General features: G+C 32.0%; 3 protein-coding genes across 3 annotated transcripts; 2 read left to right on the top strand and 1 right to left on the bottom strand.

The window, feature by feature from the left end:
* The first annotated feature begins 6,692 nt into the window (after positions 1-6,692).
* On the top strand, positions 6,693-9,450 carry LOC18100477 (uncharacterized). Its single transcript, XM_006381719.3, has 3 exons — positions 6,693-6,955; positions 7,081-7,251; positions 9,051-9,450. The coding sequence occupies exons 1-3, from the start codon at positions 6,801-6,803 to the stop codon at positions 9,289-9,291; spliced, it is 567 nt and encodes a 188-aa protein (XP_006381781.2). The 5' UTR covers positions 6,693-6,800; the 3' UTR covers positions 9,292-9,450.
* Positions 9,451-17,221: 7,771 nt separating this feature from the next.
* Positions 17,222-19,431, top strand: LOC18100476 (fructose-bisphosphate aldolase 6, cytosolic). Its single transcript, XM_006381718.3, has 3 exons — positions 17,222-17,389; positions 17,964-18,191; positions 18,376-19,431. Exons 1-3 carry the CDS (start codon positions 17,362-17,364, stop codon positions 19,194-19,196), a joined length of 1,077 nt encoding a protein of 358 aa, XP_006381780.1. The 5' UTR covers positions 17,222-17,361; the 3' UTR covers positions 19,197-19,431.
* A 494-nt stretch (positions 19,432-19,925) lies between these two features.
* LOC18100475 (nifU-like protein 3, chloroplastic) lies at positions 19,926-22,258 on the bottom strand. The gene is made up of 4 exons (XM_006381717.3): positions 22,002-22,258; positions 21,780-21,906; positions 21,027-21,325; positions 19,926-20,477 (listed from the first exon to the last, which is right to left on the bottom strand). Exons 1-4 carry the CDS (start codon positions 22,056-22,058, stop codon positions 20,286-20,288), a joined length of 675 nt encoding a protein of 224 aa, XP_006381779.1. The 5' UTR covers positions 22,059-22,258; the 3' UTR covers positions 19,926-20,285.
* Between the last annotated feature and the right edge of the window lie 1,287 nt (positions 22,259-23,545).

Here is a 23,545-nt window from a genome sequence, read left to right as displayed (position 1 = left end):
TTCAGTCTCACATACCAACTCAGGGCTAGCCCTGTAAGACTATCCTAAAAAAAATTAGGATTAGCATTTTCTTATTGTAGATCACTTCAGTCATCTTGTTGCAGTACAACCGGAGATGGGTGTTTGGGCATTCTAGTCCGGTATACTTGATGAAGTTTGACACTCTGAATCCCTTCAACACCACAATGTTTGGCACCAAACATACTCAGCTGCTCATTTAGGGTCAAACAAATCACTTCCTTCAATAATTATTAATCTCTCTTATAGAGTAGTCCACTTATTGTAGTTCATGGGACCAGTAGATCTATCATTAGAGGGTTCTTAAGCTATCAAATCCATAGTGACCGGAGTTTAAGCTGACTAAATGGGAGTGATAGGGACAAAATGCTGCTCAGTTACTGAATTTGCCCTTAAGTTTTGAGGTGTATGAGGAACATGAGCTAATGGTGCTTCCACATGAGGCTGTGCAAACGTTCCCTCCTCATTCTTGGACCTTAAGAGTTACTCAAGTAGATTGGTCATTCAAGAAACTTCATTCTTTATAAATTTTAGCTCTCTCTGATAATGTGATTCCAAATGAGCTCTCTCTTTGTTCTTAATTCTTTCTCTCAGTTAGGTGTAGTAGACTTTAGGTGGGGGATCTATGTTTCACAATATGTAATGCATGTGATAATTTATAACGAATGCAATATAAAATGCATGATCATGATGCATATGCCAATGTATATTAGATATGGATTTAGTCTTTCTAAGAATGATTGATGAGAATCATTTTGTTTTCATAACAGACATGGATTCTTTTGTCACATTTCTGTCAAGAGTAATTTTACTCAAGTCGTTGCTTCAATCGCACTTACTAAGAGACAAATTTTATAAAAGGTGGGTTAAAGCCCTTTTCATTAATATTAAAAAGTTCATTTCATTATTTTGGAAAAGGAATACAAGAAAAAGAAAAAGTACATCAGTCTTTCTCTTCAACCACATCTCTAGTCAAAGGTAAAAAATGCAACCTCATCAATATTCTAAACACGAGCCATCAATTTCTTCACCTTATTCACAATACAGTTTAGGTTGTTGATCGGTGATAGTTTCCTTGCATCTCATCTAGTGTAGTCTCCTTTTGATAGTTGTAACAATTCAGAATTTTACTCATATTCTACAATGATAAATTTAGCAATGGTGACTTTTTTATCGTTCACAAGTCCTGTAATTCAAGATGTTTTACGGTTAGGCTCAAGCTTGATGCAAAATAGGTATTATGGAGCATACACCTTAAAGGCGGGTTCTAGTTCTTTTATGTGAGATAAAGGGTAAGTTTACTACTTGGTCTCTAAAAAAGGTCTCTTATTATGTTAATGATCACCCTCGTGAAAGCAATATAGGGGTTTAGTAAGCAATGAGATGGCACATGTACCAATCATTACCAATCTAAGCATTCATCAAATATTTAGGGTTTACACAAACTTAAACATTGACTCAAGTCATAAGGTAAGTTACTAGTCCCCCACTTAACCTAAAGCTTTACAGTGTGTTCCCTCACAAATAATATTAGTGATGCATGAGTGTCTTTCATTCATATCCAATATATTATGCATGACAAAATATAAAGAGAATGCATGTTAAAGTTCTTAAACAAAGTAAAATATTTTTAGTTGAAAAATAAACAAACATCAATCTTCACAAAGCATAAACAAACAAAACAAAGCCTATTCTAAGGGTCCTAAGTGGAGTCGTCATCCTATCATACCCTTCACATGAGTGCTACGTCGCGACAACCCTTCCCAGGCGGGTGAAGAGGTCTTTGGTTGGATAAAGAGTTGTCACCTAGTGTTATGATTATTAGGAACCCTACCTAGTCTTTAGAGATTATAGGCAAAGGACTGGTTACGTAAATGGAAGGTATTAGCACCCCTAGTACGCCTTACCTAAAGTAACCTACATTGTTTTTTTTTTGTTTATGGTTGTTATGGTCTTATTGTATTTCTATTCTTTCAGTAAATCTATGATGAGCAAACCCTAGTTTATTAAATAAAAAACTTAGTCTAAAAGGTGTCTAAAAAGGCAAGTCTACAAATGAACCATAGCTAAAAATCAAAAGACTTTTTGTGATTTTCATTTTTTTTTCTTTTTTTTTTCTTTTTTCTCTTTGGTATTTCGGATATCCATGACTCTTACACCATGGAACACAGGTTTTAATATCCTCAATTATTATTGAGGCTTTTTTCAACATAACCTTGAAATTTTGGCTATTGTATTATTTCAAAAAATATTTCAGATAAATTCCTTGCAATTTTTATCCTTATATTAGAAGTGAACGAGTTGTAATACTCCCAATAATATTTTGGATGTTGACCCCAAATATAAGTTTTTTATCCTTATATTAAAAGTGAATAATAATAAATTATTATCCTGAAAAATATTTTGGATACTAATCTTTTTGTAGGGTTTTTTATCCTTATATTCAAAGTGAATAATATATTTTCTTACCAAAAATATATATTTTCTTACTAAATAGTTCTCATGAAATATTTGAGGGGTCACAAATGGTCTTACTTAAAACTCAATCTTCTTAGATAGAACTTTCAAAATTATATCTATTCACCTCACTAACTTTTCATCTATATAAACAAAATCGATCAGATAACTTTGATATCAACTTATAGAGTATATAAGCAAGATAACATAAACTATCATAAACAAATCAATTATTCACTTATTGGAAAATATAAATAAATAAGATATATGGCATGCATCAAACCATCTAAATTGCATGGAAAAACAATTTTAGAAGATAAACTATAACTTTAAAACGAAGAGACATGGCAACCTTCTAAAATTAAACAAAAAAAAATCATAAGAAACCAAAAGGTTATATATTAAAGCATATAAAAATAAAATTAAAACTATATATGAGAACATAGCAAAATAAAGGAAGTTAAATTATAAAATAAATTTTAAAGATGCTAGAAACCTCTTTCACAATTAATATATAATATTATTTTCATTATTAATTTTTTCTTACAAGATAAATTAAACAAAGTTGAATATAAAAAAGAAAGCCTTAAGATTGTAGATTCAAAGCCTAAACATAAGAATGTTTTCAAGAAAAGTTGTTCATACAAGTTTAAAACTATAAGCATGTAAAACCATAACTAATAGCAAACATACTTACAACACAAGAATAATAATAGAATTATAACATATATACTAAGCATATAATCAAACTTTCAATTTATATTAATTCTAAGTTCTAGAATACATCCTAGTAATAAAAAAATATCTATGTTCAAGTTAAAAGCAAAAAAAAAAGGTGTTTGTTGAAACACTTTAAAGTAATTAATTTTTTGTTGTTGTCAAAGATAAATCATTTGTCCTTAAAACTATATTGCTTCTCACTTGTGCAATTAGAATATTTGCAATATATCTTCCAAAATTTCAATAACTCCACCTTAGTTTGGATGCATTTTTAAACAAGGTATTTGAACTAAAGAATATGAAACTCAAATATCTCTTAACAAGATGAACACAAAGTTTAAATTTGAAAGGAAAATCAAAGCTTAAAATGAGAAGATAAAACTAAAAATATGAGTTGAGGAAGAGAATGTAAAAATCTAAAACTTCAAGTTAGAAACGTTTTCTTCACGCATACCTTTTTTTATAGTGAATTTTGAAAGCTAAAAGGTTGAAACATTAATTTTTATTATTATCAACATTTGAATAGCCATCATAAATAAATAAAAAAATTTAATTTAGAAAAACCATGAGTTCTTTGAGAAGGAAAACTAAGGGTTCTTTGAGATTAACTTTCCATTCACCCATAATTTATTTAAATTATATTTATTAAACAAAATTTCAAAAGTATGTTATTTAACAAATAATAAGAATACAATTCAATATTATACACATGATTTCTAAATATAAAAGATGTCTTGAATGATTTATATAAATAATTGTACTAATTACTAATGATTTACTAATTAGTAGATATCAATTTTGTTTTTATGACATAATTATATATTCTTAATTTATATCTAGTATTGATATTATAAATTTGACTATATGAAATTAAGATTATTGGATATATGAGATTCTCTACACTAAATTATTAGGATATTATTTTGAGATTAAAAAAATTCATATTTGGTCAAGTACCGAGTAGATGAAAAAGACCCTTCATTTAACCTGACCTAGCCCAATTAAATGTGATTTATTATTGTTATTATTATTATTATTAACAATATCTAAATGGTGTGGGGGAATCACTGTTCCCCCACACCTAAATCACTGTGGATTACAACAGTAATCCATAGTGATACTTCCCCCCCTTTTTTTTTCTAACTTTTCCTTTTTTTCTTTTTTTTTTCGTTTCTTTTTCTTCTTTTTTTCAAAATTATTTTTTTTTTCAACTTTCTGAATTTTTATTTTTTTTTCATTTATTTTTTCCAAAATTAGTTTTGTTGATTTTACTTTTTAAATATTGACCTGGTTAAAATTTTTGCTTTGTAATTTTTTTTTTAAATACTGTGGATTGCTACGATGTTTTTCCACATAGTTTTTCTATTTTATTTCTTTATTTTTTAAAATTATATTTGTTGATTTTTTTTAATATGGAGCTGATTGAGAATTTTTTTTGTAATTTTTTTTCTTTAAAACATTGTTGATTGCTACAGTGTTTCTCCGCATGGTTTTTTTTATGATTTTCTCCGAAATTATCTTTTTTTATTTTATTTTTTAATATTGAGCTGGTTAAAAATTACAGTTACAATATGTGAGGAAAACACTGTAACTTTCCTCGAAAATTACTGTTGATTGCTACAGTGTTTTTTCCCACATGGTTTTTTTTCTGTTTTTGTTATGTTTTTCCCTAAAATTATCTTTTTCAATTTTATTTTTTAAATATTAAGTTGGTTAAAAATTGTAATTACAAGTAAATACAAGTTTTTCCTCACAAAATACTATGGATTGATACAGTTTTTCCTCACATGGTTTTTTTTCCAGTTTCTTTTGTGTTTTCTTTTTTTTGTAATATTTTTTTCCAAAATTATCTTCGTCGATTTTATTTTTTAAAATATTGAGTTGGTTAAAATTTAACTTTGTAATAAAGCTTAATCATGTAGGGAAAGCATTGTAGCTTTACTCATAAAACATTGTGGATTGCTACAGTGTCTCTCCGCATGGTTTTTTTTGTTATAATTTTTTTCAAATTATCTTTTTCAATTTTATTTTTTTAATATTGAGTTGTTTGTGAATTACAATTACAAGTCATTACAAATAAGGCTAAATCATGTGGGGAACCACTGTAGCTTTCATCATAAAACACTGTGAATTACTACGGTGTTTCCAACATGATTTTTTTTCTTTTTTTGGTGTTTGTTTTGTTATTTTTTTTTCTAAAATTGTCTCTGTCGATTTTTTTTTTTAATATTGAGCTGATTAAGAATTTAGCTTTGTTATTTTTTTTCTTTAAAACATCGTGAATTGTTGCAGTGTTTTCCCATGTGATTTTTTTATGATTTTTTTCAAAATTATCTTTGTCAATTTTTTTTTAATAATGAGTTGGTTAAGAATTATAATTACAATAAAGCTAAATCATATGAGGAAAGCATTGTAGTTTTTCTCACAAAACACTATGGATTGCTACAATATTTCTCTAAATGGTTTTTTATTTTATTTTATTAGGAAAAACGTTATAGTTTTCCTCACAAAACATTGTTAATTGCTGCAACGTTTTTTCTCATGGATTTTTTTCCTTCCAAAATTATCTTTGTTGGTTTTTTTTAATATTAAGTTGGTAGAGAATTTAGCTTTATAATTTTTTTTGCTTTTTATTAACTGAAAAGCTAAATCATGTGGCGAAAGCACTGTATCTTTCCTCACAAAACACTGTAGATTGCTACAAATCATTTTGTTCAGTCTCTAAGTTTTTGATCACCAACACAACTTTTTTTTCCGTCATGAAATATTTGCTTCATCATACCTTTAATTTCTATTACTTATCTAGCGCTGGTTCACAATTATAACATTATCAAGTGTATTTGTTTTATAAGCTCGCGGCAACGCGTGGGCAAGTCATCTCGTTATAAACTAAAAGATGATGGGTTTTCACCTTGTTCATCCTTTCAAAAAAATATTATTCATTGTTATGTTCATAATGAAAATTTATCCACGGACTCTCAATTTTAATTTTGATTCGTTTAAGTCATCCAGTGTTTTTATTTATTTATTTTTGAATAGATGAAATAAAAAGAAAAAAAAAACTACGCTTTAATATGAGCTACACTAGGCGAGTTTGAAAAAATATATATCTAGGAGGATCATACCATATGATTGTTATATATGAAAGATAAGTTATAATGTATTTAATTGGTTCCTCTGCAAAAAATAAATAATAATAAGAATGGGTAATTGCATTCGTTATTCTATTAAAAAAGAGAATTTGTGACAATTTACAAACTAATAATCTTAAAAACACATCTTTCACGTTAACTTCAGAAATTTAAAGAAAGTAATTTCTTAAAAATATTAATCCAATGTCTGAATTCATAAAATATTTTTTTATATTTTGGAAACAAGATATGGGGTGGCAGCCATTTTTGGAAACTTCGATGGAAGCTCCAGCAGCCATTGCTATAGCACCACGTGGCATGTTCCCAATCATGAAATGGATAAAATCTGCGACCATGTATGTGGAGCTTGGACACAAGAAAAGAATGGTCCTTCCCTTGCGAGGAAACAACACAAGTAAGAACCGAAAAGAATTTCACACGACACCAGAGTAGTCATATACTTACTTGTACACCATGTCCATGGCTATAGCATCATTTCAACAGAGCTTCCTAACCAACGCCCTCATCACTCCATTACTCCACAAACCCAAAACGAATTTCTTGAACTCAGTTCCCATTGTCTCATGCAACTACTCCCGAGATGACCAAAAAGATTCTTGCAGCAGCAGGTAACTGCTAAACTTGGTTTTGTTTGATCTCAGCGACTTTCCTTTATTCCTTATTTGCGATCATGCTCTCTTTGCGTGTGTGCGAGAGAGGCTAAAGATTGTTTTTTGGGCATTTGTTCTTACAGGAAAACTGTGGACCAATTGGCAAAGTTTGCCGTGGTGACACTAGCAGCTGGGGTGCTTGCAGTGGGGTCTGTTGGTGATGCATCAGCTGCCAAGTCTGGTGGCAGAGTTGGTGGTCAAGCCTTCCGGTCATCAGCTCCTCGGTCAGCTCCTAGAATCAACAATAATTCGAGGTAACGTATCCATACAGCTTTAATTTTTGCCTCTCTTTTTTTCAGTTATAATTTGTTTTTGGTCTGTGATTAATTAACAAGTAAAACAAGGCTGCTGGATATATATAGTTTTCCTTTTTATTTGATTGTTGTGATGTTATTGGTATGTTGGTTACCTAGAGAGAACTCAACAATTATGAATTAAATCTCGGTGTGGTCTTGTGTTAATTTTGGCTGTGAAATCTGTTGTCAGTTCAACCTCATTCAAGACATTCATTTCAATAATTGTTGGCCAGTCTGGTTAGGAGATGCCATAGATCACATAATTTAGGAGATCCGTACTCAGTCATGATTTTGGTCTGGATTTGCATGCATGGAACATTGGAGTCTAAACTCTTAATCGGTACTCTTGCCAACTAGATTAGTTTCTTGGTGTTGTTTAAAGCAACAGAAGTAAATCAATCAGAGTTGAGCTGGGATGGGTTCAGAAAGGAGGAGCATTATCTTCATTTCGTAACTGCACCATTGGACCAAGAAAAGGAAGGAAAAATTAGATGTGCCATCTTTGAACAAATTGAGACACTAAAATGCTGGTGCAGATACCCCTTTGACATTTTATAAGTATAACATTTTATGAGGTGCTCATTGCTGGAAATGCTGCACGATCGAGTTAAAAAGACTGCTACTTCAGTGAAGGGAAGTCATCTTGCATGCACAAAGCAAGGATTGATAGGATAAATCCACCCAGCAGAACCATTTTAACTCGTGAATGCACCGTAGGAAGGGCCTGCATGCTCACATTAGGAAGCTTTTTTTTTTTATCAATGGGAATTTGATAGATGCCCACCCCCATCCCAAAGGGATTTGAACTTGATCATCTATGACTTTCAAATTGAAGTTTCCCAGTCAAATTTGAACTTATGAATTTTAAATTTACATTCATTGTAGAAAGCTTAGGGGACATGCTTCGTTAGTCATGTGATTTGTGGAACTGGTTGAGTGACCTTTGATCTCCTGTCATGGTAAAAAGCTCTTGGTGCATGAATGCCTGTATTCAGATAGTTGCATTATCTTGAATATTGTAACCTACTGAACAAAGCTTGAATGTGTGATTAGTAATTCTGAAATAAGCCACAGTAATACGAGAGAAATAAACTAGGGCAGGACACCTTTCTCTAGTCTAGAGAAATAAGGAAAAAATTAAAGAGAAAAGGGCAGAGTCCAGGCATTTTGCAACCAGTACTGTGAGATGTGGGGTTAGCCAAGTGCAGCCCTGCTGCAAAGATGAATTGGTACTCAAAGATGCTGAAATCCTGATAGAATGAAAATATCAAGGTGAAGGAACTTGGAGCAATCTGTTTTGGGGATAAAGAAAAGTTATCATATAAAGAAGTTAAGTAAAAGCTGGTTGTTGTCATGTTCTTTGTGTCCCATTTGTGAAACTAAGGTTTCATACAGGCTCAGAATGAGAAGAGAAAGCCAAAGAAATAGAACAGATTAATGAAAGAATTGAATCAGAGGCACAAAATGTGAAGTATGTTGGAGAAGGGGAAAGGAAAACGAATGTCTGAAGAAAGAAAAGAAAGCAATTTCTTACGTTGCTGTTCCAGACACTACATGTTTCATCAAGTGAGGCTGCTACGTAAAGGCATATTTCTTGCACGAACCAAAGCAGAAAGAAAAAGCTATTGAATGTGTCATTGGAATCTGCTTTCCTTCTTTGTTCTGATTACAGCTTTGTGTTAAACCCTCTAAAATGATAAATATTATAATTATTCATGTTGCTTATTATTGATTTAGTTTCGGTTATTTTTGTGAAGGACCAATATATATGTCAATCCACCAGTGGCCCCTCCTTTAGTTGGTGGATATGGGTATGGCTACGGTGTACCATTCTACGGTGGCTGGGGCTGGTCTCCATTTTCATTCTTTGCACCAGGTCCTAGTGCTGCCGTTGGCATTGGAGGTGGGTTTGAAACTCTTGTATTCTTTGTGTTTATTGGTGCTGTGGCGGCTGTTGTCAGGAGGTTCTTTGGATCAAGAGATGAAGATGACTACTGATGACAAGAAAAACTTGTTGGTACATGTATGAGGCTATACAGATGTTTTAATGTTAGTGACCAGGACAATGTAGGCTGGCGGCCAATATTGTAATTTTGGAAACAATCCTGTGAAATGCAAAGTATTATGCAATGTTTCTTACTGCATGATTTACAGATATTCAAATTGTTGCCCATGATGCCACAGAAAGATGATGTAGAACTTAATTAATTCCTGAGCAATCTTCAATCTTCTCTTCGGAGACTTGAAAAAAGTCTCAGCTGTTGGCAGCAAAAACACAAAAGTTTGTGCTAGCAGGCTTCAAGGAACCATCAATTCAACTGAAAACACAACACACTGTTGTTCATTCATTTGAAACTGAAGTGGGTAACTTTCCTTTCTATATTTTATTCTGTCTAGTGTTTTTCATATGCTTTTTTCTACGAGTTGAACATCCTCTCTGGAAACAGATCGCTGAAGAAGACCAAGAAATTGCAGTCACGTCCAGTCACATGTTAGTGTACAGAATGAATTTTCCACTCTTCAACCCTACATTTAAAAAATGGAAAATAGGGCGTCTTCTAAAACAAAATCAATAGGAAGAAACAGCCCTTTGGCAGAGTCTAGCCATATCATTGGAAATTATGATTGATCCTTTTCTGCTGATGGTCATAGAGAGAAGGACTCGGTGAAGATTCACATAAATGTATGCTCTCTACATCTACTGTTGGAAAGCAGCAACTTTAAGCATCTTAAGTGCATAGAAATGCATGATATAAGGAGGAACTCAAAATATATTTCTTGTCTAACCTTTTCGACATTTCCCTCGTTTGTCTCTTCAAAAGTAATTTTTAAAAAATTATTTTCTAAAATTTCTTGTGTTTATTTGCTATTGAAAAGTTAATCAACGAAAAACACTTTCCAGTCAACGACAAACACTTTCCGGTTAAAGGAAAATTTAGCTTGGTTTCCAGAAAAATATTTTCCTTTTATTTTGGGCGGAAAACACTCTCTGGAAGTTGTGAAAAAATTAAAAATGTCATATTATTTGCTCCTCAAACTTTTGATTGTTATATGTATTTTGTTTTGAATATTTGTTTTTCAATTTCATTCCTTAGAATTTAATTTTTATATTAATTTTGGTCCTTATTTTTATAATTGTTATTTTCTTTTCCATTATCTTATTTTAATTGAAATTTTTTATCTATCAAATTTTGTCCTCATTCTTTTGATTGTTACTTATTTTATTTGAAATAATTTATGAAATGTTAATTATTATTATTTTAATTTTTTCATCTTTCAATTTTTTTATTTTTTAGATTTGATCTCTATTATTTTGATTATTATTTATTTTATTTGAGATAATTTATGAAATTATATATTTTTTTCAATTTCATTCTCATTCAACTTTTTAATTTGTAAAATTTATCCTCATTATTTTAATAAACTTGAAAAAAAAAATAAAACATTAATAAATTATTTTCCAGCTCATTTTCCATGACATAACCAAACACTGGAAAGTGTTTTCCAACTTATTTTACATTACACTACCAAATATCAAAAAATAATTTACTTTCTCGAAATTTATTTATTCAAAATTCACCTTTTAAAAAAAAATACTTTTCAGAAAAAAAAAAAAGAAGAGGATCTTATATTCACCAAAAGCTGAATAAACCTCAAAGGGTAAAAACATAATACAAAGTGACACACACACAGTAACACTTGTTAATTTTTTTAGTCGACCAACCATCGTGAGAAATAAGAATTATTGCGCACATATTATTCTGGAACACAGACTTCTCATTTTTCATTGTTCTGAATATATATATATATATATATATTGTTAACTATTTGATAATTCCCTAGCTGCAGCTGACTTGCTAGTTAACCAGCGGGACTGGTGTCGCCTCTAGTTTCTAAGAAGAAAAAGCCGTAGAAAGAAAAAGTCAAGCAAAAAAAGGGATAAAAAAGAGGGCGGGCGTGCTTCGTGAGATTATGGAGTGCTAAGTGACGCACGTGTGGGAGGTGGCTGGATGCAGTGTATAAGATTATAAATTTGACTCTTGGCAGGAGACGGACAATGAAGCATTATTATTGCTTTTGTTAATTAGCTTATTATACCATATATTAAATTGATTTCATTGTCAAAGGAGTGCGGTGGATTTCTTTCTTCTTTCTGTTTATTAATAGATACATTAATTAGGTCTTCACTTGTAGTATATAATATAATATAATATAATATTATAGTTCCTTCTCCATTTATCCTTGTATTATAAAAACTTGAAGGTCCAAGATTTTGTCACCACTCTAGTTCTTGGAGGCTCATTAAATTAATGGAAGATAACCCAAAGTTCGCATGAATTCATGAGCGCCAAAACAAGTGAATATCAGTCCTCGCATCTGCAAATTACATTATTGTCCTTCTTCTTAGAATGCATATATCTCACCATTTATCAGTCTACTAATAAACTAGATTTGTGGTTCGTCCTATATCACTTGTTAGATTAATTTTTAAAAAATATATATATAAAAAAACCAATTGCATTGCTAAAGTGTTTCCTAGTAAAAAAAATAATTTAATCATGAAATAAAAATATGATGCATTTTATACTATTCCTTCTTTAAATACTAAGCTAGTGATATTATGGATGACATCTTTTTTATATAAAACAAAATTGAGATGGCAACATACTAGATTAACCCGGGGTAACCCTGGTTCAGCTATAAAATTTACAACCCGGATTATGAGACCGTGATAACCCAAACAAATCAAAAAAATAAATCATGAAGCTCAATTCTTAAATAACCAATGTCGGAGGATAAAACTGAAAAAAAAAATTAAAATGATTAAAAAGAGTGGCTTAAGTCAACCTGAGTTAACCGCTGAACTTGTGTCATAAGTCATGAGAACAAGATAACCACATAGAATGACTAAAAAAACATTAAATTTTTAAAAAAAAAAGGCAAAAAAAAAAGAATCAAACAAATCTGGTTATCCCGCCAAACACACAACATGGATTATGAAAATAAAATAACTCCATATAAAGCAAATTAAAAAAAATATAAAGCACAAATCCCAACCAACCTAATACTAAAGGATGAAATTGAAAAATATATTCAATTTTTTTTTTAAAAAAAAAAAACTCAAGTTAACCCTACAAACTCATAACAAAGATCATGAGAACGGATAACCCCAAAGAAAGCAAACTAAAAGAAATTACAAAACTCAATTTTCAAACAACTCAATGTTGAAGGATAAAATTGCAAAAAAAAAAAATTTAAGAAAAAAGACCTGAGACAATTCGGGCTAACCCGCTAAACTCGTGACTTAGGTCATGAGACCAAGACAACCCCACAGAAAAAAGATAAAAGAAAAATCATGAATCCCAACCAACCTAGTGTTAAAGGATAAAATTGAAAAAAAAATCTTTAAAAGGGACTAAAAAACCTAAGTTAACCTAGACAAACCTTTCAAACCTGTTACCCGGGTCATGAGATCGAGATTACCTTATAGATGGAAAATAAAAAAACATGAAGTTCAATTTCCAACCAACTCAATGTTGGAGGATGAAATCAGAAACAAAAAATCTATTTAAAAAACAAAAAAATACGAGCAAACTCAGGTCAAGTCAATTAGACAAACCTATTAACGGAGTCATGAGACCGGGATTACCCCCATAAAAGAAAAAAAATGAAGATCAATTCCTAACAAGCTCAATATTAAGGGATGAAAATAAAAATAAAAAACCTACAAAAAATGGCAGAAAAAAATGAGGACCACATTTGACATCCAAGAAAAATTGGCATCCCATTTTGGTTTTTGGAGGGTTTTAGGCATGGAAATTGAGATGAGGATAAAGAAAAGAGAAAAGAGAAAAGAGAGAGGAAAATAAAGAAAAGAATGATGGTCCATCAAAGCCAAACTAAACCCCTCCATCAACACGAGCTGCATGTAGAGGTAGACCGCAACGAGATGATTTGGATGACACTAAGAAAGGGTGGAATCGGATGTCATAGACCACCTCATGCGCTGCCCAAGTACATTAGCTTCTCACACGCGTTGGCGCATGACAACAACTTTTCCCAATTTCCCTTTTTTTCTTTCATATTAGTCTTTGAGTTGGCAAGTTTTGATTTCATCCTTAAAGATTTAAATGTTTCAAATCATTCAAATCAATGAAACCAAAATTGTGTTTTCCTAAATTGAGCATCAATCGCGTGCCTAATTGTTTCCCAATATTGTGAGAATCCTATGTGAAACTAGTTGAAGTAAACAATGAGGTCCGATAATGAATCAAACAAATATGAAAAAAAGGATGAAATCAAAAACAAAACTTGACCAACCAAAAAAAATGTGGATTCATTATTATAATCATTGTGCTTATGAGTCTTATACTACAGGAAAAATGGCTACAGCGATATACCTATGTATTTTATTTTCTTTTAATAGTTATATACTAGGTTACCTCTCATGCTACATTATAGGGTCAGATCAAAAATTCTTGAACTTAAAAAAAATTTATCTAAAACGTGAGGAACACTTTGGCATTTTTATTAACCTACAATGTTAAAAATGCTATATTGTATAACAAGTATGATAAAAGAAAACTGTATTGTATCATAAGACAAATAAAAATGTTGAGTCATGGAATCAAATTTTGGTTTAGCATTTTGGTAACATGACTACTTATTTTCCTTATGTTTTTCTTTTTAAACGAGTAGCTAATTATATGTGCTAATAAAAAGTTTATATGTGCGTTCAATAATTTAAATCGATAATTATATATGTAATAAATGACAAAAAAACTTATAGATTCCAACCAAATATTGAGTCAAAAAATTAAGATAAAGATGATATTTCTTGGGGAAAAAGTTGAATATTTGTTTCAGTTTGAAATTAGATCCCTAAAATCTTGATTGGTTCAAATTAATAAAATTAAATTTTATTTTGTCAAATTGAGCATTAACTCAATGTTGAAAAACTATTTTTAATATCTTAAAAGCCCTATATAAAACCGACCAAAATAAAACACCAAATATAATCTCAAGTTAACTTAATATGAAAGGATTAAATTGAGAATAAAAAAGTTAAGAGACAATAAAATAAAATAAAAATACAAAAAAGAACATATTACAACCCATAATGGATTTTGTCTATTTTCTATGTTGCATTTCCATCATATTTTTCTTCCATTTCGCATTGTCTCTGGTGTTTATAACTCCAAACACTATTTCATGGTTTATTGATGATTAATTTTGCAAAACCAAACTACTATTGTTAAATGAGAAGTAAAAGGATCTAATAAAAAAAAAAAGATGCAAATGAAAAAAAAAGAATTGAATGACCTGATAAAAAAAAGGATGCATATGAAAAGAGAGAGAGAGAGAGAATTGAAATAGTAAATAAAGGTTTATAAGACTCAATTAAAATAAAAAAAAATACAAATGATAAAACAAGATGGTTTGCTATTCATATAAATAATGTTTTCACTCTAAGTTTTTTTATGTATAGTTTAATAAATTCTTATAAAAATGTTATAATTATTTACAACTTTTGTTAATTGGTACAAGGGGTATATTAAAAAGCTTTTGCTTCTCCTTTTGAGTTATTTTGGTGTAAAAAATATTAAATGTTTTTTAGTATTTTCTAATGATTTGGTTGTGCTGATATAAAAATAAAAAAATAAAAAAAATATCTTAATATATTTTTAAATAAAAAATTATTTTAAAAAGTATTATTTATCATAATTGTAAACATATGCTAAATGTGTTATCTTGAACTTCGGATCATATTCCCTAAAAATTCTCTTCTTTTTGTGCGATAATGGGTGCAATTAATGCTATCTTAAAGTTTTTTTTTTGGCAGATATCCTTTGGTTTGAGAGAGAGAGAGAGAGAATTTATAAATATAAGATAAGGATTGGTTATCTCATTACTTTTTAATAGTCTACAAATTGAAAGTTACTAAATCAAGTTTTCTTTTTACTAATAAATCCATTATAATTTATACATCATCAACAAACTTTTTAGTAAATTATATTTTCAACAAAACAAAATTTCTTAAAATGTTAAACAAATATGAGTAGATAATTACAACAACACTAATACAAAAATAGTATGCTAAATAAAAAAAATATATGATTGTTTGAAAGTTGTTTGTGTTGGAAAGATGTACAATTGTTCTCCTTTGCATTGGATGTACATGTATCAGGGATTATACATAAAAAAAAAAAAACTTAAAATATTAAGGGTATTTAAAAGTGTAGTTGCGGTTATTTTTTAAAATATTTTTTATTTGGAAATATATCAACATAATATATATATATATTTTTTTATTATTTTTAAAATTATTTTTTAAATTAGTAGCTTAAAACGTCAAAAAAATATTAAAAAATTTAAATTTAACTAAAACGCGTAGGTCGCCATCTTATATACAAGTTGCATCTGTCTTTATTCTTGTTATATACGAGTCCCGCCCAAATGGAACACAATTCTCCCTTTTGTAAAAATATCTAACAATCCAAGTATGATTTATGATTTCCAAAAGTTGGAGCGTCCCTTTATTGCTCAGCCATGAGGAATACCAAGACAGGTTCTTGAGTTTCGGGAGATGCATGGATCTTTTTTTCTTTTTTTTCTATAAACAAAAAAAAGAGAAGATGATAATTACTCATATATACCCCAAATATAGATAAAAAATAAGAAATTAAAGATTCAATTTGAATTTATTATATATATATATATATATATTTAAATTTGACTTTATGTTGTCTTAGGTTTATAAGTTTTTGACTTTTATATACAATATGCTGTCTCCCCAAGCTTAAGTTTTAATTAATTTTAAAATAAAAATCTATGCCTTTTTTCTTATAAGAAATTAAAGAATATGTGATATATGAGATGATTTATTTTCCTTATACTGCTAAATAACATTAATATATTTCTTTTTTAATCCATCCTACTAAACAAAAAAAAGAAAACAATGAATTATTATATCCAATTCACGGAAATCACGTTAAAGACTGTGGTTATGGAAAAGTTGGTGGAAACTCCCTTTTTTTTTTATATCAAAACCGCAAACCTAACCCGCAGGTATTGGTGGCGGCGCTCTCGGTTTTTAAGTCCCAGCATTCAATCCTCCTGCTTGTCCTGTTTGCTCTGGAAAGGAGGTTTGTAAAAAATTATTTTTTTATTTAAATTTATTTTTTTATTTATATTATTTTAATTTTCTACATTAAAAATAAATTTTAAAAAATAAAAAATATTATTTTAATATATCTCTAAATTAAAAATATTTTTAAAAATAATTACCGACAAAAAAACAAAAACGAGCTCGATTTTCTCCGTACCCTCATCATCTTTTTGCCCTGATCTTTTCAACCAAGTCGACAGCCCCCTTTCCTTTCTTCTTCTTATCCCCGTTTTCCAGGGCACCTGGTTTTTCGAAACTCCCTTACAATACTACTTGTATTTTTATTTTCCTATTCCACCCTTCCGTCAATTCCAACGCTTGAAGCTGACAAGTCAAACCTTCTTCCCTCGGGCCCACCTGCAAATAAATAAATAAATAAATACTTAAAACCCCATTTGCTCACGATCCAGGACGGTAAAATGGGCGAATGACATGCCTGTCCCCCATCTCTCACGTGATCCCCAACTCTGTATCGAAAGAAAACAAATCCTCAATTAAGCACTCTTTCTTGGCAAAATATCGACGGAAAGGGTTAATTAAGAGTGATCAATAGATGTATGACTAAATCAGGGACCTAAACAAGAATCGAGCTGTAGTTGAGGGATGAATATGTTCTTTTCAATTCTTTCTTCTTAAAGAGGAACGCGGAGGAATGTGCCTCCTCTCAAAAGAATACATTGCACTATTTAAGAGGAGGACAAAAGAGTAAAGAGAAGGAGAAAAGATAAGGGCGTGAAATCAGACGGCAGTTCGTGAGGAAAAAGCCTTCCGTTAGCGACAATGTCGTTTGCCCCACCTCCTCATTTCATATATAAACCCTAACGACAACCTCTTTCCTACTCTGCTCGCATCTATCTTTTTCATTAATCCCACTCCAACTCTCCACCTCTGATCATAAAATGTCTTGCTTCAAGAACAAATACGCTGGTGATCCTCTTTTCCTTGTCCGAGCTTTGTCTTGCTCTGTGACAAAACCAATCAAGTGTTTTTTGTTTGTAGTAACAGTGACTGTTTTGTTCTGTTTCTTATGAGATCTCTTAGTTTAATTCTCTTTTCTTGATCAAATTAAATTAGCCTTCTTTCTTTCAACTCAGTACTGCGGTTAGTTCTATCCGTCTTATGCTCTCTTTATCGTTTTCCTCGACAATTGATCAGATCTGATTTAATGTTTAGTAGTTTTTTTTATAAAAAAAATCTTAATAGTTGATGTTCAAACTTAGTTAAGCATGAAAGCATTAAGAGTTAGTTTAAATTTTTTAAAATCTGTATTTCTATCACTGGTCTCTAATGTAAATTTAGATCCGATTTCCAGTTCCTGTTCTTGTTTGTATGCTTATGCTTAAATTGATTAAGAACTACTCAGTTTTACACTCTTGAAAATATTCCTGCCAAATCTTGCGTGGGTCTTCTTCTTGTACATGGTGACTTGTAATTGGTTTCAGTTCCTGGGCATCATATGCATGAATTGAAAATGATATATATTTTTTAATTTGTTTTGCAGATGAGCTTGTTAAGAATGCTGCCTACATTGGCACCCCTGGAAAGGGTATCCTTGCTGCTGATGAGTCAACTGGCACAATTGGCAAGCGTCTATCCAGTATTAATGTTGAGAATGTTGAGGAAAACAGGCGTGCCCTTCGTGAGCTCCTTTTCTGCACTCCTGGTGCCCTCCAACACCTCAGTGGAGTCATTTTCTATGAGGAAACTCTCTACCAAAAGACTGCGTCAGGTATCATGATCATCAACTTGGTTCTTGCAATTTTTGTTGTGTTTTTCTTTTCTGTTGACTGTTCTTGCTAAAAGAAATGGCTAGTAATTAATTTATTCTAAAACAATTTGATTTTTTTCTATGCTCTTGTTTTATAATGGTTTTTTTTTACCTTTTGTTTTTTGAATGTTATTATTTTGTGCAGGCAAGCCCTTTGTTGATGTCTTGAAGAAAGGTGGTGTTCTACCTGGTATCAAGGTTGACAAGGGTACTGTTGAGCTTCCTGGCACTAATGGTGAGACCACAACTCAGGGTCTTGATGGCCTTGGTCAACGCTGTGCAAAGTACTATGAAGCTGGTGCACGTTTTGCCAAATGGCGCGCTGTGCTAAAGATTGGTCTCACTGAGCCATCTGAGTTGGCCATCCATGAGAATGCCTATGGTTTAGCCAGATACGCTGCCATCTGCCAGGAGAATGGCTTGGTCCCCATTGTGGAGCCTGAAATCTTGATTGACGGGTCTCATAGTATTGAGAAGTGTGCTGCTGTAACTGAGCGGGTTCTCGCTGCATGCTACAAAGCTCTCAATGACCACCATGTCATGCTTGAGGGCACTCTTTTGAAACCCAACATGGTGACTCCTGGATCGGATGCACCAAAGGTTGCAAACGAGGTGATTGCCAAGTTCACTGTCCGTGCCCTTCAACGCACTGTGCCTGCTGCAGTTCCTGCTATCGTATTCTTGTCTGGTGGACAGAGTGAGGAGGAGGCGACACGCAACCTCAATGCCATTAACAAACTAAAAACGAAGAAGCCATGGTCTCTTTCCTTTTCCTTTGGACGTGCCCTTCAGCAGAGTACCCTTAAGGCCTGGGCTGGCAAGACCGAGAATGTGGAGAAGGCTCGTGCAGCATTCCTTTGCAGGTGCAAAGCTAACTCAGAGGCTACTCTTGGTACTTACCAGGGTGATGCTGCTCCTGGCGAGGGTGCTTCAGAGAGCCTCCACGTCAAGGACTATAAGTATTAAGAATTCCCAACTTGTCATAGTTCTGGAGAGTTGCTGTCTCGTCATAGTTTAAGCCCTTTTTATTTTTTTTCAATCTGTGGTGGTGCCGGTATTTAGCTTGGAACTAGAACAATAAAAGCTTGAGGGTAAATATTGGCGTGTTGAGTTTGATGATTTTGATCAGTTTCGGTCTACAACCGTCTGATGTTTTCTTTTTTCTAAAACTTAATGAAGACTATGACTGTATTTTGTTGGATTTGAGGTTTTCTGCGTTGCTTCTTTTTCAAGGTGTATAATTCTCGTCAACTGTCTTGTTTTTGGGATTTGAGAGCTGTAACTTTGCTGAATGATGTCCAAGTGCAGGTACGCTCTTTCGGACTTATTTATGAATAAATCTAAAGGCTTGTGCTTGAGAGTTGAGAGAGCCAAATACCTGGGCTCTGCTAAAATAATAAAAAGGAAAGGATTTTTCTATGACATCCTATTCACCGTTCCCAAGCATCCTTCATTCTGGTCGAAAGAATGAGAAAAAAGTTTTCGTGATTGTTAAGAAGAGACCGAGATCAATCTCATGTTGATCTTACAAGATGGAGGCTTGAGAAATGAGAGTGAAAAAGAGAAGATGGGTCGTGGGTTTTTTTTTTTTATCATCAGCCCAGGAGATTTTTGGAAACTACAATTCTTAAGTTGCTTTGATTTTTTTTTATTAATTATTTGATCTAAAGAAATTAATCCTATCTATTATCTATATTAAAAAAAAAAAAATTATCATCATTAACTGAAGCAGTTGAAACAGTTCATATTAGAATGAACGAGCACAGCATCCAAAAGTTAAACCCAGTATGATTTTATGATTAACATTTGATTATCTAACTCCCAAAAAAAAAAAAAAAAAAACAGATACTAAAATCAGTTCACGAGCACTGCTCTAATCTGCTTAGGTATATCAGATGAGGCTTGAATCAGTTCCTGTCAAGAAACCAATATTTCTCCCGTAAAAATTGATCTTACAGTTCTGCTCCTTGCTGTGAAGAAGATAAATCCCATGCTCTGTACATTCTATTTTTCCTTTGCTGTAGATGGTAGATGATGTTTGTGAAGATTTCTTTATCAATCTATCAGTTGGACAGCTGCAATGGCAGGTATCGTTTCTCTCAACTTCTGAGTTAAGGCAACACGAACAGTCATAACACCAGCTGCAGGACCACTAAGCCGAACCTTGACAACATAATCATTGATTTGAACAAGTTCAAGCACTCCACCTCCTGTCCCAGCAAGGTATGGTCTAATCTCAGCAAGGGCCTGAAAAGGAGGATTAAACTAACTTGAGTGCTTGCTGATTGGAATGCCCTGTTCCTTTCTTCACAAATAAAATAAATAGCTCTTTGTAGTTACGGGGAAATCATAAGATGAACATCCCTGTGAATCAACATTCAAACGAGCGATGCAGATAAATAAACAAAAAAATAGAACTGGCAAAGTTCCTCATAAGAAATGATGTAATCCATCCTGGAAAGAGTTTGCGAAAAATTCAATCTCCACCCTATCTCTTGCAGTATCTAATCACATGGAAAATACAAGAGATGTTAAGGTCAGTTCTAGATTGTCAATGATACGGAACATCTTATAGAAACTAGAACCCAGCATTTGACACCATACAGAGCTGTAGACAGATCACTGGAAACTTTGATGTGAGAGTTATCTACTGACAGACATAAAAGGCAGGGTTTCGGGATGATTCATGTAAAAACTATCTTCTACATCTACCGTTATAATGCAGCAACCTTCACAATTCTAGTAGTTCATTTTCCCTCGGTTCCCAAATAGCTATAGACATACTACTAGCCTAACCTTTTCGACATTTTCCTCATTTAGCTCCAATCCAGTTTCAGTGTCCATGATCTGCTCTACATCCATGATTTCGGGTATTTTATCCCGCAGCTTAGTCTCAATTCCCATCTTTAACGTCATACTTGAGCTTGGACATGATCCACATGCTCCTTGCAGCTTTAAAACCACAACAAGACCATCTATCTCATGCAAAGCCACATTGCCTCCATCACGCATTAAGCCAGGCCGTACCTCATCTAAAACCTTCTCCACATTCTCTTCAGTCAATGGGAGCACACAACTCGGCGAAACCACAACTCCTGTAAACCACACAACAACCACTGTCTAAATTAACTGTTGCATTCAATCAGGTTCATCATTTAACTACAGTTTGGTTTAATTCCAATAAAAAGAGGAAAGAGAGGCAAGAACGAAACGCATCTTGTGCTTATGCATAGAAGAGCTTTTGTTAAGAACACCTCCATACCATGCTCTATCAAATTGAAATCTCAAGACTACTCGTCGCTCATCTCTTAGCAGAGCAAGGAATATTTCATTAAAACACTATGTTCTCTCTAATTGCCCACATCGTAATATGCAGAGATAAGCCATGTATGAATGTTTTGCTGTCATGCATTGAACACTTTTCTTCCTACACATTTAACAGTACACTATGAAAAGTCACTTGAGCTGCCAAGAAACCGAAGAGAACAACTATAACATGATCAAGAGTAAAATATATGAGAGAAGAGAAGAGAAGAATATATTGTTTACCAGTACATTTCATCCGACCACGGTTCAACTTGAAGTGAAGAAAGTGTCGGCTATGAAATTGAAACTGTCCTCTGAGAAAAGCATTCTGCTTTGAAGATAATCCACAGGAATCTGAAACGGCATCGGTCTAGACAGAAAGAAATACAATAATTAGCTCAAACAACCATTGCCCATGTTCATACTGAGAATGTGAATGATCAGATTATGAAGATTTGCTTGCACCTTAAACAAAAGTGATTGCTGGGTTTTCTGAGCTAAAGAGAGAAAAGGGTTCAACATCTCTCTCCTCTATAATCAGAGACAGCGAATTCTCATCTGGTGTAGTAATTCAGCAGAACAGATTTGGTAGAATCACACTTTCCCAGTCTTAGTTTGTAGCAGTGACACGCGAAGGATTTTGATTGGCTGAGGATGCTGCTGATCAGCATCAGATAGAAGTAACAAATTTGCCACCAGGAGGTGGTGTGTTTGTGGTCAGAATCTAAGCTGCTATTTTCTACTTGATAGTCTTCAAGCAGCCAAAACCTGGGCTCAGCCACGGCCCAACATGTTAACTATAACCGGCCCACCAATTTGTAGTTGTCGTACAAAAATGAGTTGGAATCTGTGGCAAGACGACAATTCTTAAGAAAACTCATTACAATATGTGAAAAATAGGCCGATTTTTATTTGTTTTTATAAAAATATGATCATATAATCAGTCATAATAATATTGCATAAATTATCATTATTTTAAAATCTTAAGAATTAGAAACAATTAATTAATTAAGTTTTTTTGAAGTAAAGTTATGTTTAGTTACTAATAAAACTTAAGACTATATATAGGTTTTTTCTTTCTTATATCAAAATACACTCCAATTTTTTATTTATTTTCTCTTACTAATCATGATTAATAATTATTTTCTCTCTCTTTTCATTAGCATTTAAAAATCAACTTTTAAATAATAATTACTCATGTAATAATTGACCTATATTATTTAAATCCACCTAACCCTTTATTTTTTTTGTCGTAAAATCTAACCTCCCTTAAAAAGTCCCCCTTCTCTTTTTATGTCACCAAACATTTTTAAATTTAAGAAAAATAAAATCTAAGGTTTTTATACCCATTCCAAGCACAATATAAGGTTGTGTTCCATAAATGGGTTAAAATCTACCCTTCATAAATTTAACTTATTTTAATGCATTTTTTAGGAAATGTGAATTATTAAAGGGGATGATAATTACCTTAAAGCAGTATGTCAAATAATAATCTCAACCCAATAGCTTAAGCTGTTAGGTGAGGTCGTATTATATAATTTATATTATTTTCTAACACACCCTTTCAAGTGAAAGCCTTTTGGGCTCACAGATCCATTTTACATTGTACTTAATTTTTATAAAAAAAATAAAGATTGTGAGATTCAAACTCGTGACTACTTGGTCATCAAGGCTCTAATACCATGTCAAAGAACCATCTCAACCTAAAAGCTTAAGCTGTTAGGTGAGGTCCTAAGATATGATTTATATTATTCTCTCTAACACACACCCTCAAGTGAAAGCCCTTTGGGCTTGAAACTTGCACAGACTCATTTTACCTTGTGCTTAATTTTTATCAAATAAATGAGAATGATGAGATTCGAACTCGTGATCACTTGATTATCAAGGCTCTGATACCATGTCAAATAATCATCTCAATCCAAAAGTTTAAGCTTTTATGTGAGATTTCAGGATATGATTTATATTATTCTCTAACACAGTATTACTCTATTTTCTTTTCTTTTTTTCAA

The sequence above is a fragment of the Populus trichocarpa genome, chromosome 6 (genome assembly GCF_000002775.5).
Source record: "Populus trichocarpa isolate Nisqually-1 chromosome 6, P.trichocarpa_v4.1, whole genome shotgun sequence".
Taxonomy (NCBI): Eukaryota; Viridiplantae; Streptophyta; class Magnoliopsida; order Malpighiales; family Salicaceae; genus Populus; species Populus trichocarpa.
The sequence above is the reverse complement of the archived record's forward strand: the minus strand, read 5'-3'. Positions and strand labels throughout refer to the sequence as shown.

Bases quoted from the DNA above. Each gene is read 5' to 3' on its own strand.
- LOC18100477 (XM_006381719.3), top strand. From the start codon at position 6,801: ATGTCCATGGCTATAGCATCATTTCAACAGAGCTTCCTAACCAACGCC. The intron at 6,956-7,080 runs GTAACTGCTAAA...TTGTTCTTACAG, and splicing joins AAAGATTCTTGCAGCAGCAG to GAAAACTGTGGACCAATTGG. The intron at 7,252-9,050 runs GTAACGTATCCA...ATTTTTGTGAAG, and splicing joins AGAATCAACAATAATTCGAG to GACCAATATATATGTCAATC.
- LOC18100476 (XM_006381718.3), top strand. From the start codon at position 17,362: ATGTCTTGCTTCAAGAACAAATACGCTG. The intron at 17,390-17,963 runs GTGATCCTCTTT...TTTGTTTTGCAG, and splicing joins CTTCAAGAACAAATACGCTG to ATGAGCTTGTTAAGAATGCT. The intron at 18,192-18,375 runs GTATCATGATCA...TATTTTGTGCAG, and splicing joins CTACCAAAAGACTGCGTCAG to GCAAGCCCTTTGTTGATGTC.
- LOC18100475 (XM_006381717.3), bottom strand. From the start codon at position 22,058: ATGTTGAACCCTTTTCTCTCTTTAGCTCAGAAAACCCAGCAATCACTT. The intron at 21,907-22,001 runs GTGCAAGCAAAT...CTTTCTGTCTAG, and splicing joins AGCAATCACTTTTGTTTAAG to ACCGATGCCGTTTCAGATTC. The intron at 20,478-21,026 runs GTTAGGCTAGTA...CCTCCTTTTCAG, and splicing joins ATGAGGAAAATGTCGAAAAG to GCCCTTGCTGAGATTAGACC.